This window comes from Dermacentor silvarum, chromosome 7 (assembly GCF_013339745.2).
Source record: "Dermacentor silvarum isolate Dsil-2018 chromosome 7, BIME_Dsil_1.4, whole genome shotgun sequence".
NCBI lineage: Eukaryota > Metazoa > Arthropoda > Arachnida > Ixodida > Ixodidae > Dermacentor > Dermacentor silvarum.
In genome coordinates this window covers 178,202,234-178,215,964 of record NC_051160.1, presented here as the reverse complement: position 1 = coordinate 178,215,964, position 13,731 = coordinate 178,202,234, and the positions used below count along the sequence as shown (strand labels likewise).

The following is a 13,731-nucleotide window of genomic DNA, read 5'->3' as shown; positions in this document are numbered from 1 at the left end:
TTTTTTGCCAAAAAAGTCTGAATCAAGTGTGAGGAATGGGCAGGAGCATTGTCGTGATGGATGCGCCAATTACCGACGAGAGCACTGCGCACTACCTCACTCAGACGCTGCGTCCCAGCGACTGACGCTATCAGCAGGCGGGAAAAAATTCGCGCATGCGCACGAAGGTTCAAGGTCGGCTTATGCAAGCACGCTTGTTTCATATCCATCAGGTGTTTGCAAAAAAGCAAAAAAATAAGGTCGGATACTTTTCTAACAGACCTCGTACACAAAGCCGAGTATGGCCAGCTAGCATGGCCAGCTAGCTAGCAAAACGTGGCGAAGCGTTAGGGTGTGAATGTTTTTTTCATCACACCAGAAGCTTGCAGGAATGTGCACAAAGGTATAAAAACGCATCGATAAACAGGCGAAAGATGATGGTGGTGACCCAGTATGTGGCACGAAGCACGCATTCAAATTTATAGATTAGCGTAAGATGTGTCAATGTCTGACTCAGAGAACACCAACGTTTGTCACCAGCAGCAAGTCCCTGGGCACCAATTTCTGTTAAGGTGCACCTATTTTTGAGGACACAATGGTCCTTTCACGCCACAGACAGCAGCTTGCAAGGGAAGCAATCGAGGCTTTCCATATCAGACAGAAAGGAGATGGGTGTGTTAGCCTGCCATCCACCACCCTGAGTTCAGTTCACGTAACTCGCTATGATAAGGGCGATATGGCAGTCATGCATTCACGTATAGTCGAATCCACTTATAACAATATTCAAGTGCCACAAAAATTCCATTGTGATAACTGATAATTGTAATAACTGGGTTGCATGAAAAAAATCAATAGTGAAATGGCAGAGCTGTTGTGAGAAAACTATAATGGCGGGGAGGCCAGTGACCCTCCCCACCACCTTCCTCCATCTGGCTGCTGATTGTGTCGACTCGTTTAACTCCGATTCCAGCGCACTCCGATCGTGTGTTACAAGCCGTGGCTGTCGGCAAAGAGGGGTCAAGGCACCAAGTGACATGAGAGCTCCACCAAGGCATCGCTTTGGTGGCCTCGAAAGGGGCTTTTTAAATAATGCGATAAGTTTGCCACAGCAGCCTCTCAGCGTGAGAAATCCAGAATCCGTCAGCTTTGTTTGCTTTACGCGAAGCTTGCAGACATCCTTCTTGCGAAGGTTTCTGGCAAAAATGAAGCCCCAGAGGGGCTGTTTTCGAAGGGGTGAAAGGGCAACGGGAGAAAGGCACGCGAGGCTGGTGATGCGGAGAAGGCTAGAAAACAAGTTCCATTGTATGAGCATGTGGCGGCCGTTGGGGCTGCGGGCGGTCGTACAGCGGCTTGAATTTCAGTTTTGATGTCAGCTCTCGGTCTGACGTCAGAGGGTCGGTGACCCCGTCGACGGCAATCCGATGTAGCAGTTGGTGCCGCTTCTTCTTCTGCTTCAATGAGCAACAGGCCTCATGCAAGCACGCACACACTCCTCGATGTATCAGCCACCACTGCACAACACTTCCAACCCTGCAATGCTGATAGCCGTCTACACCACGCCGCCGCGCAATGCGTCCTTCACCCCTGCGCACCAATGAGTCAAAGGGACCATTGTCCCCCGCTTCACAACCGCGCAAATTAACAACCCCCTTCTCAGTCGGCAAAAAAAAGAAATGGAAGAAGAAAAGAAGAACAAGGCCAAAATGTTCAAAGTCTGCGTACAAGTAAAAAAAAACTTAATGAGTTCAACTATACACACAAAAATTAAACACACTTTCAAATATTGAAATGATTATTACACTCAGCATGCGTAAGGAAGAATTAAAAAGAAAAAAAAATGCACTGTCCGAATGTGGTCCGACGCCCCGGGTGTGCCCCGTTGCGTGCATGCAGTGCCACTCGGCACTGGTGCGAGCTCGTCGGACCGTGACGGAAAGACTTTCAGGTCGGTGATATGGGCAAGGCTGAGTTTCCCCGAAGGGGGATCCTTCAGCAAGTACGCGAGCGGAGACCAAGCCACTTAGGAGCGAGCGAGGCTGAGAACCCCTTGGTCGCGTCACAAAGAGCGTGGTTGCGCTTCAGGATGAGATCAATTACCTTAAATGAAAGATGGCAATGCTTACGGTCGTACTGGGCCTTCTGCTGGGCCCTGGCCGATGCCAAACTCTGCCTTGCTCTACTGAGAGCCCGACAAAGCCTGTCTCGAAGTGCTGAAGCGTAAGCAGATCCGTCTGCCGGCGCGTCCTTGTCCCCGAACTGGCATTGAATGACACTGGTCATCGGATCTGCCAACTCCCTTCCAAAATTGAGGAAGGAGGGAGAGAAACCAGTCAAGTGATTCTTGGCGGTTCGGACTGCAAATGCAAGCTCACTCGAGTGGTATGCCCAATCCTTTTGACTTTCGGCAAAGGCTGCCAACATTGATTTGAGCATTCTATTGAGTCGCTCCGTCAAATTGGACTGGGGATGGTAGGGCAAAGTGGTGCAGTGATTAATTCCCAGGGAACGGCACGTAGCACCATACACCTGAGCGGTGAACTGGAACGCGTTGTCTGTAATCAGGCTTTTCGGAAAGCTGAACCAACAAAACAATTCCTGTAGCCTCTCCAGCACTGCACGCGCTGTCACTTTCCGAAGCAGCAACAACTCCACCCACTTCGAAAAATGATCAACAATTACCATCAGGTGTATGAACCCCTACTTACTCCTGCAGAAAGTTCCCATAAGATTGCAGGTCGCCACTTGCCACGGACGCTCACTGTCAATTGGTTTCATCAGCCCGAGCGGATTGCCACCCCTTGATTTCACCGTTTGACAGACGTGGCAGGAATGGCAATAGCGAAAAATTTCACGCTTTGGAGCCATTCAAATGACCAGCCAAGGGTTCATCATGAGAGGATCGCAGCCTTCAGGTCGCCTCGCACGATGGAGTCTGAGACTTGAAGCATTAGACATCACCTTGGTTTACAAGTCCAGGCGGAAGCACTCTGACACCAACTGCTTGTCTCACGTCCCCGTCGATGCCCCGCCACAGGACGATTAGGATGATGGCACTTTCTTGGAACCCATCAGTGCCGATGAATTCGCCGAACAACGAGCCGACCTGGAACTAAGGATCGAGCCTTGTAGACTACTTGGAAGGCAAGACTGTCGTTGTGCCGAAGGTGTTCATGTGAGGATTGGCATCATTTTTCTTGCAAAACGACATTCTCCCAAAGAATTTCACGCCACTCCAAGCCAACTACCTCCTCATGGTATCCTCAGCATTGCGTCCAGGGGTTCTGCAAGCTCTCCATGACCACCCAACGGTTGGACACCTCGATATTTCTCGCATGCTCGCGAGGATTCAAGAAAAATCCTACTGGCCTCGCCTCACTGCCAACGTCGCCCATTACTAAAGACATGCTGAGAATGTCAGCGACGCAAAACACTGCCGACAAGGCCAGCCAGACTTCTACAGCCGATCGAACCACCTCGCCAACCATTCCACCAGATCGGGATGGACTTACTGGGGCCTTTCCCGACATCCGGGAATAAATGGATCGTCGTAGCTATGGAATACCTCAGCCGCTACGCCGAAACAGAAGCCTTGCCCAAAGCAGCGCCGCCGAGGTAGCCAGATTCTTCGTTGAGAACATCCTCCTGTGTCACGGTGCACCAGAAGTCCACATCACCGACAGAGGTACGGCCTTTACGGCAGATCTAACTCACGCCATTCTGCGATAGAGCCAGACAAGCCATTGCCGGACCACAGCCTACTACCCGCAGACGAATGGCCTCACCGAGTGCCTAAATAAGACCATCGCTGACATGCTGGCAACGTACGTCGACGTTGAACAAAAGACGTGGGATGCCAACCTTTCGTACGTGACCTTCGCATACAACACAGTCGTGCTAGAAATGACGCACATGGCACTGTTCAACTTGGTCTACAGAAGGAATCCGGGAACGACGCTTGACGCCATGCTATCGGACGTCACCGACAAAGAAAATCTCAACGCTGCCACCTATTTGCCGAGTGCCGAAGAAGGTCGACAGCTCGTCCGCCTGCGCATCAACAACCAGCAGAGGACCGACAGCCGGCACTACAATCTTAGACGACGCTGCGTCGAGTACCAGCCCGGCGATCGTGTTGGGGTCTGGACTCCGATACGCCGACGAGGACTTAGCAAGAAACTGTTACGTCGCTATTTCGGACCCTATAAGATCATCTGACGTATTGGCACACTGGACTATGAAGTCATGCCAGACGGCATTTCGCAATCACAGCGGCGCTGCACATGACCTGAAGTCATCCACGTGGTGCGTCTTAAGCCTTTCTATGCCCGCTGACGAACTTATGTACTTTGTTGCTTTGTTATTGTTTTTTTATTTATTACGCATGGTTTTGTTTTCGCTTTCGCATTTGTAACATCGAAACGATGCTTTTTAAGGGGAGGGTATTGCCTAACGTAGTAATCGGCGTGTACGCTGATCCCTTCCCCTCTACGAATAAAGATTATTTGTCGTTTGGTCACCCCCCCCCCCCAAAAAAAAATCCAACACTGCAAAATCTATACCCTGACAAAATATGTGACATACCCGTTCTTGGGTAGCATTGCACAACAAGGTTGCATGAATGCAGAAACGTGAACATAGATGTGACCTGCTTGGAGACACAAATGTGTGGCTCACTCGCTCTGAGCCTGAATCGGAGTACACGGCTGGACGACTGTCTTGACTTGAAATTGTGCTTAGCGCACGGTTAAGCGGACATAACGGATTCTTCACTATGCGAGTCCATGTAAAACCGTTACTTGATGGTAAAGTACCTGCCCTAGCATGAAAAGTACCAGACATTTGTGTTTTTTTGGCGTAAGAGGCCGAATTCGTAGTCGTATGAAGAAAGAGAAACTCACATAAAACGAAGTTCCTTACACGCTGGGGACAGCAACGGAAAGAGAATCAGAAGTTCAACAGCATTCTGAAATCGCAGTGTGATCCACGAAACAACCTGGAGCCAATGTTCTGCGAAGAAGACATGCTGATTATAGCTACTTGAACGATTTCACCAGTAATGCATGATTTTTTTTTAAGGCAGTAGTACTATTTGGGAACATAGTCCTTAAGCCACGCTGGCGGTTGTTTAGATGGAGTAGACCTACGGAGGACTAACTCTGGTTGAGAAGGAGGAGTAGAAGAATTACTATTGACTGATGAACTGGAAGTTTGTGCACTGTTGTCCTGAGACTCTTCAGGAGCGTCAGGCTGAGACGAGACGTCAGACGGAAGCTCGATGGATTCTTCTGCAGGAGATGAACCAAGTGACGGTTGTGAAATGGGAAGAAAACCTGTACCAGTAGGAACTGAAAGGTGGGAAACCATCATCAAGAGATGAGTAATCACTGCAATTACTCCCTTCACTTATGTTCTCAAAAGAACATGGATGAGCATGATATTTCACCAGTTTGGAAGCATTCCAACGCTTGCCATTCTCAAGCTGGAAAGTGTATCGACCTACTTTGTATGTATCTTGAAAGGATGTGAATATTTAGGACCAGACTTGCGTGAGTTTCGTACTCGTACAAGATCTCCTGGTTGAAACTTAGGAATTCTTGTTTCACGACGACGGTTTACGTTTGTTCTGACTTTTTTCTGATTTTGTAGCACAAGTTTTTGAACTTCCTGGTGTAACCTTGGAGAAGCAAATTCTGGATGAATAGGAGGAATGTTAGCGACATTTAGTTGAGTCCTCGGTTGACAACTATGGAGCAGCATAGCCGGAGAGACACCTGTAGTGATGTGTGGCGTAAACCTGTAAATTGCCAAGTATTCTAAGACTGCAAGCCTAAGGTCACGGTGTTCCAATAACGCAACCTTAATGAACTTTTTGAGGACGCGGTTGAATCTCTCTACCTGGCCGTTTGCCTGAGGGTAGTAAAGAGAAGACAGGAAATGCTTAATGCCTCTCTCCTTTAGAAAGTTTTCGAACTGAGTGGAAATGAATTGTGGTCCATTGTCAGACACTATTGGCGTCAGGAAAACCTTCACGACTGAAAATTGTAATAAGAGCATGTATGATAGCCTCGGACGTGACTGAAGACATGAAAGCAACTTCAGGCCACTTGGAATGATAGTAAACTATGACTAAAGCAAAACGTGCGTACTGTGGAACACGATCTAAAGAACCGATTATATCTATGGCTAATTTTTCCCATGGTCTCAGAGGCCATTCCACAGGTTGAAGTGGAGTGAAAGAAGGTTTGGCAGATTTATCTGCTTGTTGACAAACAAAGCCGTTCCTCACAAGCTCCTCAACTTGTTTATCCATGTGAGGCAACCAGTAGATGCCTCGAAGTCCTAGTTTTGTTTTAATAATGCCAAGATGACCTTTGTGAGCGATGGCCAGTAGTTTATGACGTAACGAAGCTGGAGGAATAATGCGATCTCCACGGGGTAGAAGATTATCCATGAAGGATAATTCAGACTGTAAGGATGCGTATGCCTGTAAATCTGGAGAAAGATCGGAAGCATTTCTCCAACCAAGTACTATTTTATCTTTCAAAGCTTGGCAAACAGAATCGTTCTGCGTAGCTGTCTGTAATTCTTCCTTTGTAATGTATACTTAAACGAAAAAAACTATTTCCACATCTAGCACTGGTTCAGTTTCAGGAGGAACAAGAAGACGCGACAATGCATCAGCTATGACATTTTGATCACTCTTGCAATACTCAATGTTAAAGTTGTAGTACAGTAACTTTGCATTCCACTCTGAAATTCTTAGTGGACGTTGTTTGTCCCAAACATTTTGAGGACAGTAGCACAACTAGAGCTTGGTGATCAGTACGTAAGGTGAACTGTCTACCCCATAAGTAAACATGCCAATGTTCACAAGCAAATAGGCAAGTTAATGCTTCACGTTCGCCTACAGAGTACCGTCGTTCTGCGAAAGTTAATGTATGAGATGCAAAAGCCACTGTAAATAACTGATTTACAGTTACGGATTGACTGAGTTATTACAGTTCACTGATAACGGCTCCCAAACCAATGTCAGAAGCATCAACAGTAACAACAATGGGTAAATGTGATTGAAACATGCGCAGTACTGGACGCGAAGCAAGTACTTCCTTGATAGACTGAAAGCTGTATTCAGTATTTTGGTCCCAGACAAAAGCTTGTCCTTGCCTTAGAAGTTTCTTTAGATGCTCTACAATGTCAGCATACTGCGGAATAAATTTTGCATAATATCCCATAGGGCCCAGAAATGAGTGCAAAGCCTTCTTGTCAATTGGCTCTGGAGCCTCTACAATAGCCTTGATTTTATATTCAACCGGTAAAATGCCTTGTGCGGAAATTTTATGGCCAAGGAAAGTTAATTCAGGAACACTGAATACATACTTGTGATTCAACTGCATGCCTGGATTGCTTATTCCTGAAAGAACATTTTGCAAGTTTCTATCGTGGTCATGTTGTGTACGACCCCAAACATCAAGGTAACCTAATGTACCCGGACAGTCTTTCAGCACATGATCTGCTGGAAAGCGGATGGCGCAGATGCCACACTCATTTAAAGCGAAATAAGAAATAAATGTGGTAAGCTCATGGCTTTTCTCGGATACTTGATAAGTGGACTGAAAGTCCAACTTACTGAACACAGTACCATCAGCCAGTCGATGCAAAAGTTCATCGTTCCTAGGAAGAGGAAAGGCATTGACGACGATTGCCTTGTTGGGTTCTCGAAGATTGATGCAGAGTCGAATGGTATTGTCCTTTTTCCGAGCCACGACTAGCAGAGAGATCCACTCGGACGCTGACACTTCGATGATATCAGCTGATTCAAAATGATGCAGTTCAGCGGAGACTTGCTCATGAAGAACCAGAGGTAGCGGACATAGTTTCGCTGAAACTGGATGAACAGAAGGTCATAGACGAATGTAATGGATGACATCCTTTACAAATCCTAGTTGACCTGAGAACAGATGAGCGAATTCCACTGGAGCGTTGTGCGGTAGAAACGAACGCATGATTTCTGGAACAACTGGAGTTTCGGTCACTTGCTGACACGAAAGGGAAGATACATGAATGTCGATGCCTAGGGCTTGTATCGCATCTAGGCCCAGAAGAGAAGCGCCTTCGTCAGTGACGTGAAATGTCACGACTGCAGAATTGTTGCGGTATTTCACAACCACGGAAAAATGTCCTAAATGCAAAATTTCTTGCTGGGAATAGTTCTTGAGTCGGAGACTTGAAGCAGATAATGGGAAGATTTTGAAATGTTCTTCGTACGTAGCGCTGTTCATCAGCAAGATAGCTCCGGTATCCATAACAAGCTTGACTGAAATATTCCCAATGAGAACTTCAGCGAAAATTGTTGCCGGGCAGACATTTGGTGCTTGTATTGTCAGCACTGAAGAAGCTGTACCTTCCAAATCTGTTTCAGCAGAAGAAACGAGCTGAGCTCTGGCTGGTGACACGCGATGCGTTCAGTTCCGTGAACGGCAAACTGTAGCATAATGTCCCACTTTTTTGCATGCGCGGCAGGTAACGTGCTTAGGCGGACAGCCTGGATTGGACACTATGTGCTGCGTTGATCCACACCGGTAGCAATGGCAGTCGCGTCTTGACTGGGCTTGAAAAATTCTTGCGAAGCGCTTTGTTGGTCGACTTCCCCAGATCGCGACTTTCCACCATGTCGTCGGGCGCCATCTTGAACTTGTCTGGTCGAAGAGGCTTGGCGCGGACCGCCATCTTGAGTACCCGGGCGAGGAAAGCGATAGTTGGCGACGCCATCTTGCCGCTAAGAAGAAACACGCTGTACTGTAGACCGGCGAAAGCTTGAAGTTCCTTGTGAACTTGTTCAACGCTTTGCCCAATTTCTTCCACTTTTTTGAGCATCAACCTTGTTGTACAATGCTACCCAAGAAAGGGTATGTGAGATATTTTTGTCAGTGTATAGATTTTGCAGTGTTACATTTTTTTTTGGTCCCTAGCAGAAGTCGCCACACATTACCAGAGACAATGGACGGTTTCCGCTAACTCAGGGCAATACTGTGTTTGTGCATGCATAGCGCTCGGTAGCCCTGTTGCAGGCTAAGCTCGCGTGCAGTGGCGCGCGAGCTGAGAGAGAATTAATGAGAGAATTCATGAGAGAATTCATGAGAGAATTTATGCACGGGTGTTAATAAGTCCTGCTTAAGAAGTTCCTAGCTGTCATTAAATATAAACACCCCGTTTTGGGGCAGCCTGTGACTCTAACTTGACTCACACTAGGAAAACTTTTTATTGAGATAGCAATTATATGGACACTCAAAGAGGATTTCTGCCATCGGTGTCGTCGTCACCCTGAGGTTCCGTATGACGTCAACGGTGATGAAATCGTCGCCGGGCGCTGTATGTGTGAGTGAAAGGGTGTGAGGGAGGCGCGCTTTCACGGGGAGCGAACGCACGGCGGAGAACAAACGCGTTCTGCGCCGTGCTCCATGAAGGGCTGCAGAATTAAGCGTCTCTTTCCTCTTTTATACAATCACCATATATATATATAGAGCAAACGCGACTTCTTCCTTCACGCGAAAGGCCGTGGGGGGACGGAAGGGAGGGAGGGGAGGCGACGTTTAGCTGCGGCACAAAATGTGTATTTATATAAAAACGTTGCGAGACGAGAAGGTGGTAAAGACTTCCAACGCTAGTAACAATCAACGCGGCCCTGGCAACAGTCACCAACGCCACGCGTGTTCGGTGCAAACGCGGGCAAAATGCCGACGGCGTCGACAACAGTTTTGCGCGTTGCTGGTGCGGCTGCATGTCCAAGTTTATACAGCTTATAAAACTACCATCCTTACTTCGTATAGCTCTCTACTAAGTTGCTATCGCAATTGATGCTTCGCCTTTCAGGTGAAACTACATCTTTTTGACAGTTTTTATTGTCGGCATGTTTGCAACCCATTAAAACTGGGTGCCCCATGTGTTACCACACTTCTTCAATGGACGCAACAGATCTGCACATATCTCTACGTGTATGTGAGACATGCCGTTCCTTTGTTTCACTATGGTCATTATGATAGTGCATCGGATAAATGAAAGCAGCCGTTTATAATGAACAAGCTGCTGAGTTGAGCGGTCATACATTTGGAAACGGTATTACATTTATGTATGACATATAGGATAAGCGTAACATGTTTTTCTCAGAAATCAGACTTGAGAATAATTTATTTTGTTTACACCCCTAGAAAAAAGCTGAAGAACGCAGCCACCTGCTTTTTTTTTTAAATTTCAACAAGTTCTTCGGTTTTACGTGGCAAAACCACGATATGATTATGAGGCACCCAGTTTAGTTTTCACCACCTGGGGTTCTTTAACGTGCACCTAAATAGAAGTACACGAGTCTTTTTCCATTTCATTCCCATCGAATTCCGTGACCTGGATTGAACCCGCGAACCCCAGTTTAGCAGCACAACGCCGTGTCTACTATACTGCCACTAATTAGGCTCCCGCGCTGGCTTTCTTTCTTTTCTTTTTTTCTTTTTTGAAGTATTGACTGGAAAAAAATACCAACGTATGGCTTACGGCCAAAGATTAGCATATAGAATGACTAACTCAAACCGTTTTTGGCACTCGAGGTCTGACCGCAATAAATGACCCCGTACCACTTACTCCGCCTTCTGTTACGTGAGGAAGGCGGAAACTTGCACAGAATGTTGCGCTGCAGTTTTTTTTTTATAACAAAACTTGCCATAAATCTGAGTGCAAGGTGCACGATGGGGCAGATATCTTTTATTTGTTTGAAGCAGCAAGCAGGAAGGTTACGTATGCTTCTCCGTCTGCATTTCGCAAGGCCTACTATTGGAAAACTATATGTGCAACAATACACACGAGAGATACATGCTGCTTGAAGAACGAGAAAAATATTTGTTCTCCAAAGGGAACCATGCTAAGCCAAGAAAATCTTGGAGCAGGTACAATCAAACTCGGGATCGTCGACCTTTATAGACGCTGCGCGCGCGGATAAGAATCGTTGTGTGGGCGTTGCAGTCTTTGAGCGAGGTACATTATTGTCGGCATGCTCTGTCAAGGCAGCTTCCCCGGCAATAGCTGAGCAGGTATCCATCGCACTAGGGCTTTAGGACTCCACCCGTTATCATATCTATTGTGACTCACGTTCGGCGGCGTTTGGCAGTTAGAGCCTTTGCCTCTGACAGGGTCTCCCCGCTTGTTGCTAGGATTCTCAGAGGTAGGACCGTCACTCCACACGAGATTATTTCGTTCCTGGCCCATATTGTCTCCACGATCGGCGGCATCGCCAACTCCAATTAATTGGCCCATGCCCGTGTGCGAGGACTTGCCTTCCGCGCTGGACTTCATGGCCCTAGGTCGTTACACTGCTCCGCCCCACCCGGGGCGAAGCCTCTGGATGGGGATGCGGCTGATCGAGGGTCACGGGACATTCTAGCTACATTCAACGAAGTCACTTCGCATTATCGCTTGGGTCGTAGGGTCTTTCCGCCACCCCATTCGTATCTCACCAGAGCACAAGAAATTACGCTCAGACTGCTACAAACAGGGGTTCACCCCATGTCCAGCTAGTGTGTCGGTATGTGTGGATATATCTCCCGACTGCCCGGTCTGTGGGTATGTGTGTACATTTGAACACATGATGTGGGACTGCCCCCACATACTCAAGGAACTCAAGGCGAAAATAATTTCAAGACAAGGCTTTTATTCCGCCATCAAAAGCACGGATCGTCACCGTCAGCTTTGGGCAATCCAAGGGGCCCATGATGCAGCCTGTCCCAACGTGGGAGCAGGGGGGGTCGGAGTAAAACCCAGCTCTCGTTCCTCGGTATTCAATAAAGTGATTTAGTATCTATCAAAGGGAACCACACAATAGCATAGCAGAGTGAAAACCGACACTGCGGCCGCAATGCATGCGCAATCACCATTTGGAAAAAAAAAAAAATTTTAAACACATCAATACATGTCATATGCAATTATGAAAACCATTTGAACGGTCTGAACGGAAATACGAGTGCGTGAAGTAGTAAAAATGGGCCCGCCGAGCAGTATCGCCAACAGTTTCCAACGGCGCGACCTTGATGCGGCCCAATCCACTTCGATCGCAGCTCCGCCACAGTATTTTTCGTCAGCGGGCGCCTCACTACCGCTCCAGCCACTCGGCCGTATTCTAGAACACTCTAGCTATGGGAACATTGAGGGCCAGTTTCTGTTTTGGAAGCCATGCTTTAGCTATGCACTGCATAGCTAGATACTCCGAGGTGCCGCGATGAGGCCACTTGCTAAGCTCACCATCAAAATGCTCGGAAAACTGCACGCCCCGATTGGTCTATGTGGGTGGGCTGGCGGGTGACGAGAGCCAGCATGAGCTTGCACTACTCGCATTTCGAAGCGTAGAAAATGTCTTGCGCTGTCTGCGAACGCTGGCCCTACGCACGGAACGGAAATGTGTGGAGTGAGCAGCTGATGCCTTTTTTGTGCGCTCTTCAGCTACACTTGCCGACACAACCTTCGTTCTGTGAGAAATGTCTGAGAAGTTGTCTGCCCGCATAATGTGCGAAAGGATTGTAAACATTTTCGGAAAGCTGCTGCAATCAAAAGTGGTTGTGTGCTCGTAAAAATAAAAAAATCTCGCAGGAACCTTGTAGCAGTTGCGAGTACACACAAAAGCGTATTTTTCAGCACACGCTTGGAAGTAAGCGCCAGCAGCAAGCAATGTTTACGTGCAATCCATCGGTGGTCCCCAAAAACTTGTCAAAACGCGTTGAAAGGCACATTCACAGACATCCATTCAAAATAACATTTACGGAATTCTAACTGGCATGAGGCATATTCTAGTGCATAACACACATGGCTAAGAGCCCCATGAGAAACTGCTACCCGCCGAATTACTTTGAACGTGATTGCTGCGGGAAGGTCTCCGTGCATACGGACAGCCAAAATGCAACAAAGTATTATTGCACGTAACACCTCATGTTCTGATGACGTGCAACTGTCTTTATCAGTAGTCTGTTGTGGCTGCGCGTTTAGAAAAAGCACGTCACAACTCATGATCTTCGCTGCACATACCGCATTTTACGGGGTATAAGTCACGTTTTGTTCCTGAATTTTTCATTGGTGCGGCTTTTAGAACGGTGCAACTTATATACGTTTCTTTCTTTCAGAAAAACTACCGCCAAAATTGTATTAGATGCTATGGCCATGAAAAGCGTGCTGGATTCACCTCCTCTGGCAGTTGCTATGGGTTGTGCGCGCACTATAGAGGTACCGGGTTCTCGTGCTCGAGTTGCCGAGCACCGTGTGATGTGATGGCTGTGGCACAAGCTCGCAATTTCGTGGCCGCTTGTGTCACGTTTACCTTTGTTGTGCTATGATTAGCTAAGATGGTAGAACAAACTCTAGTTAGATGAGGCACATTCTGCGCAGGTAGCTGCAACCAAAGCAGAGAACGGAGAGCCTCCCCTCAAAATTCCCATAATGCCTTGCCTGGGGCTTCTTGAGGGCGTGTTCCACTTTCTAAAGTTGTCCATTGAAGGAAACGTGGACCTCCAGAGTCCTTGCATTACGTCAAACCTAGCTTGGCATGTGCACTTTAGCACAAACACTCTACAGGATGACTCACTTGTCCACCAGTCCAGCAAATGGCTGCACCTGCAGGGAGGTGCCCACGATGAGCAGCAGGTCACACCTGGCGAAGTCCTACATGCACGGATTGAAGCACACAGGCTAGCTTTAAGACAGAACAAGTTGGCCAAGTTGGTTTTA

General features: G+C 47.5%; 1 protein-coding gene across 6 annotated transcripts in view; it reads right to left on the bottom strand.

Annotated features, from left to right (window-relative positions):
• LOC119458726 (NAD-dependent protein deacetylase sirtuin-2) overlaps positions 1-13,731 on the bottom strand; it is a 419,041-nt gene that overhangs the window by 180,632 nt on the left and 224,678 nt on the right. For all 6 annotated transcript variants that reach the window (XM_049671396.1, XM_049671397.1, XM_049671400.1 and 3 more), the window contains one exon: positions 13,589-13,665. In XM_049671396.1, coding sequence (XP_049527353.1) covers positions 13,589-13,665 — 77 coding nt within the window. The remainder of the gene's footprint in view (positions 1-13,588; positions 13,666-13,731) is intronic.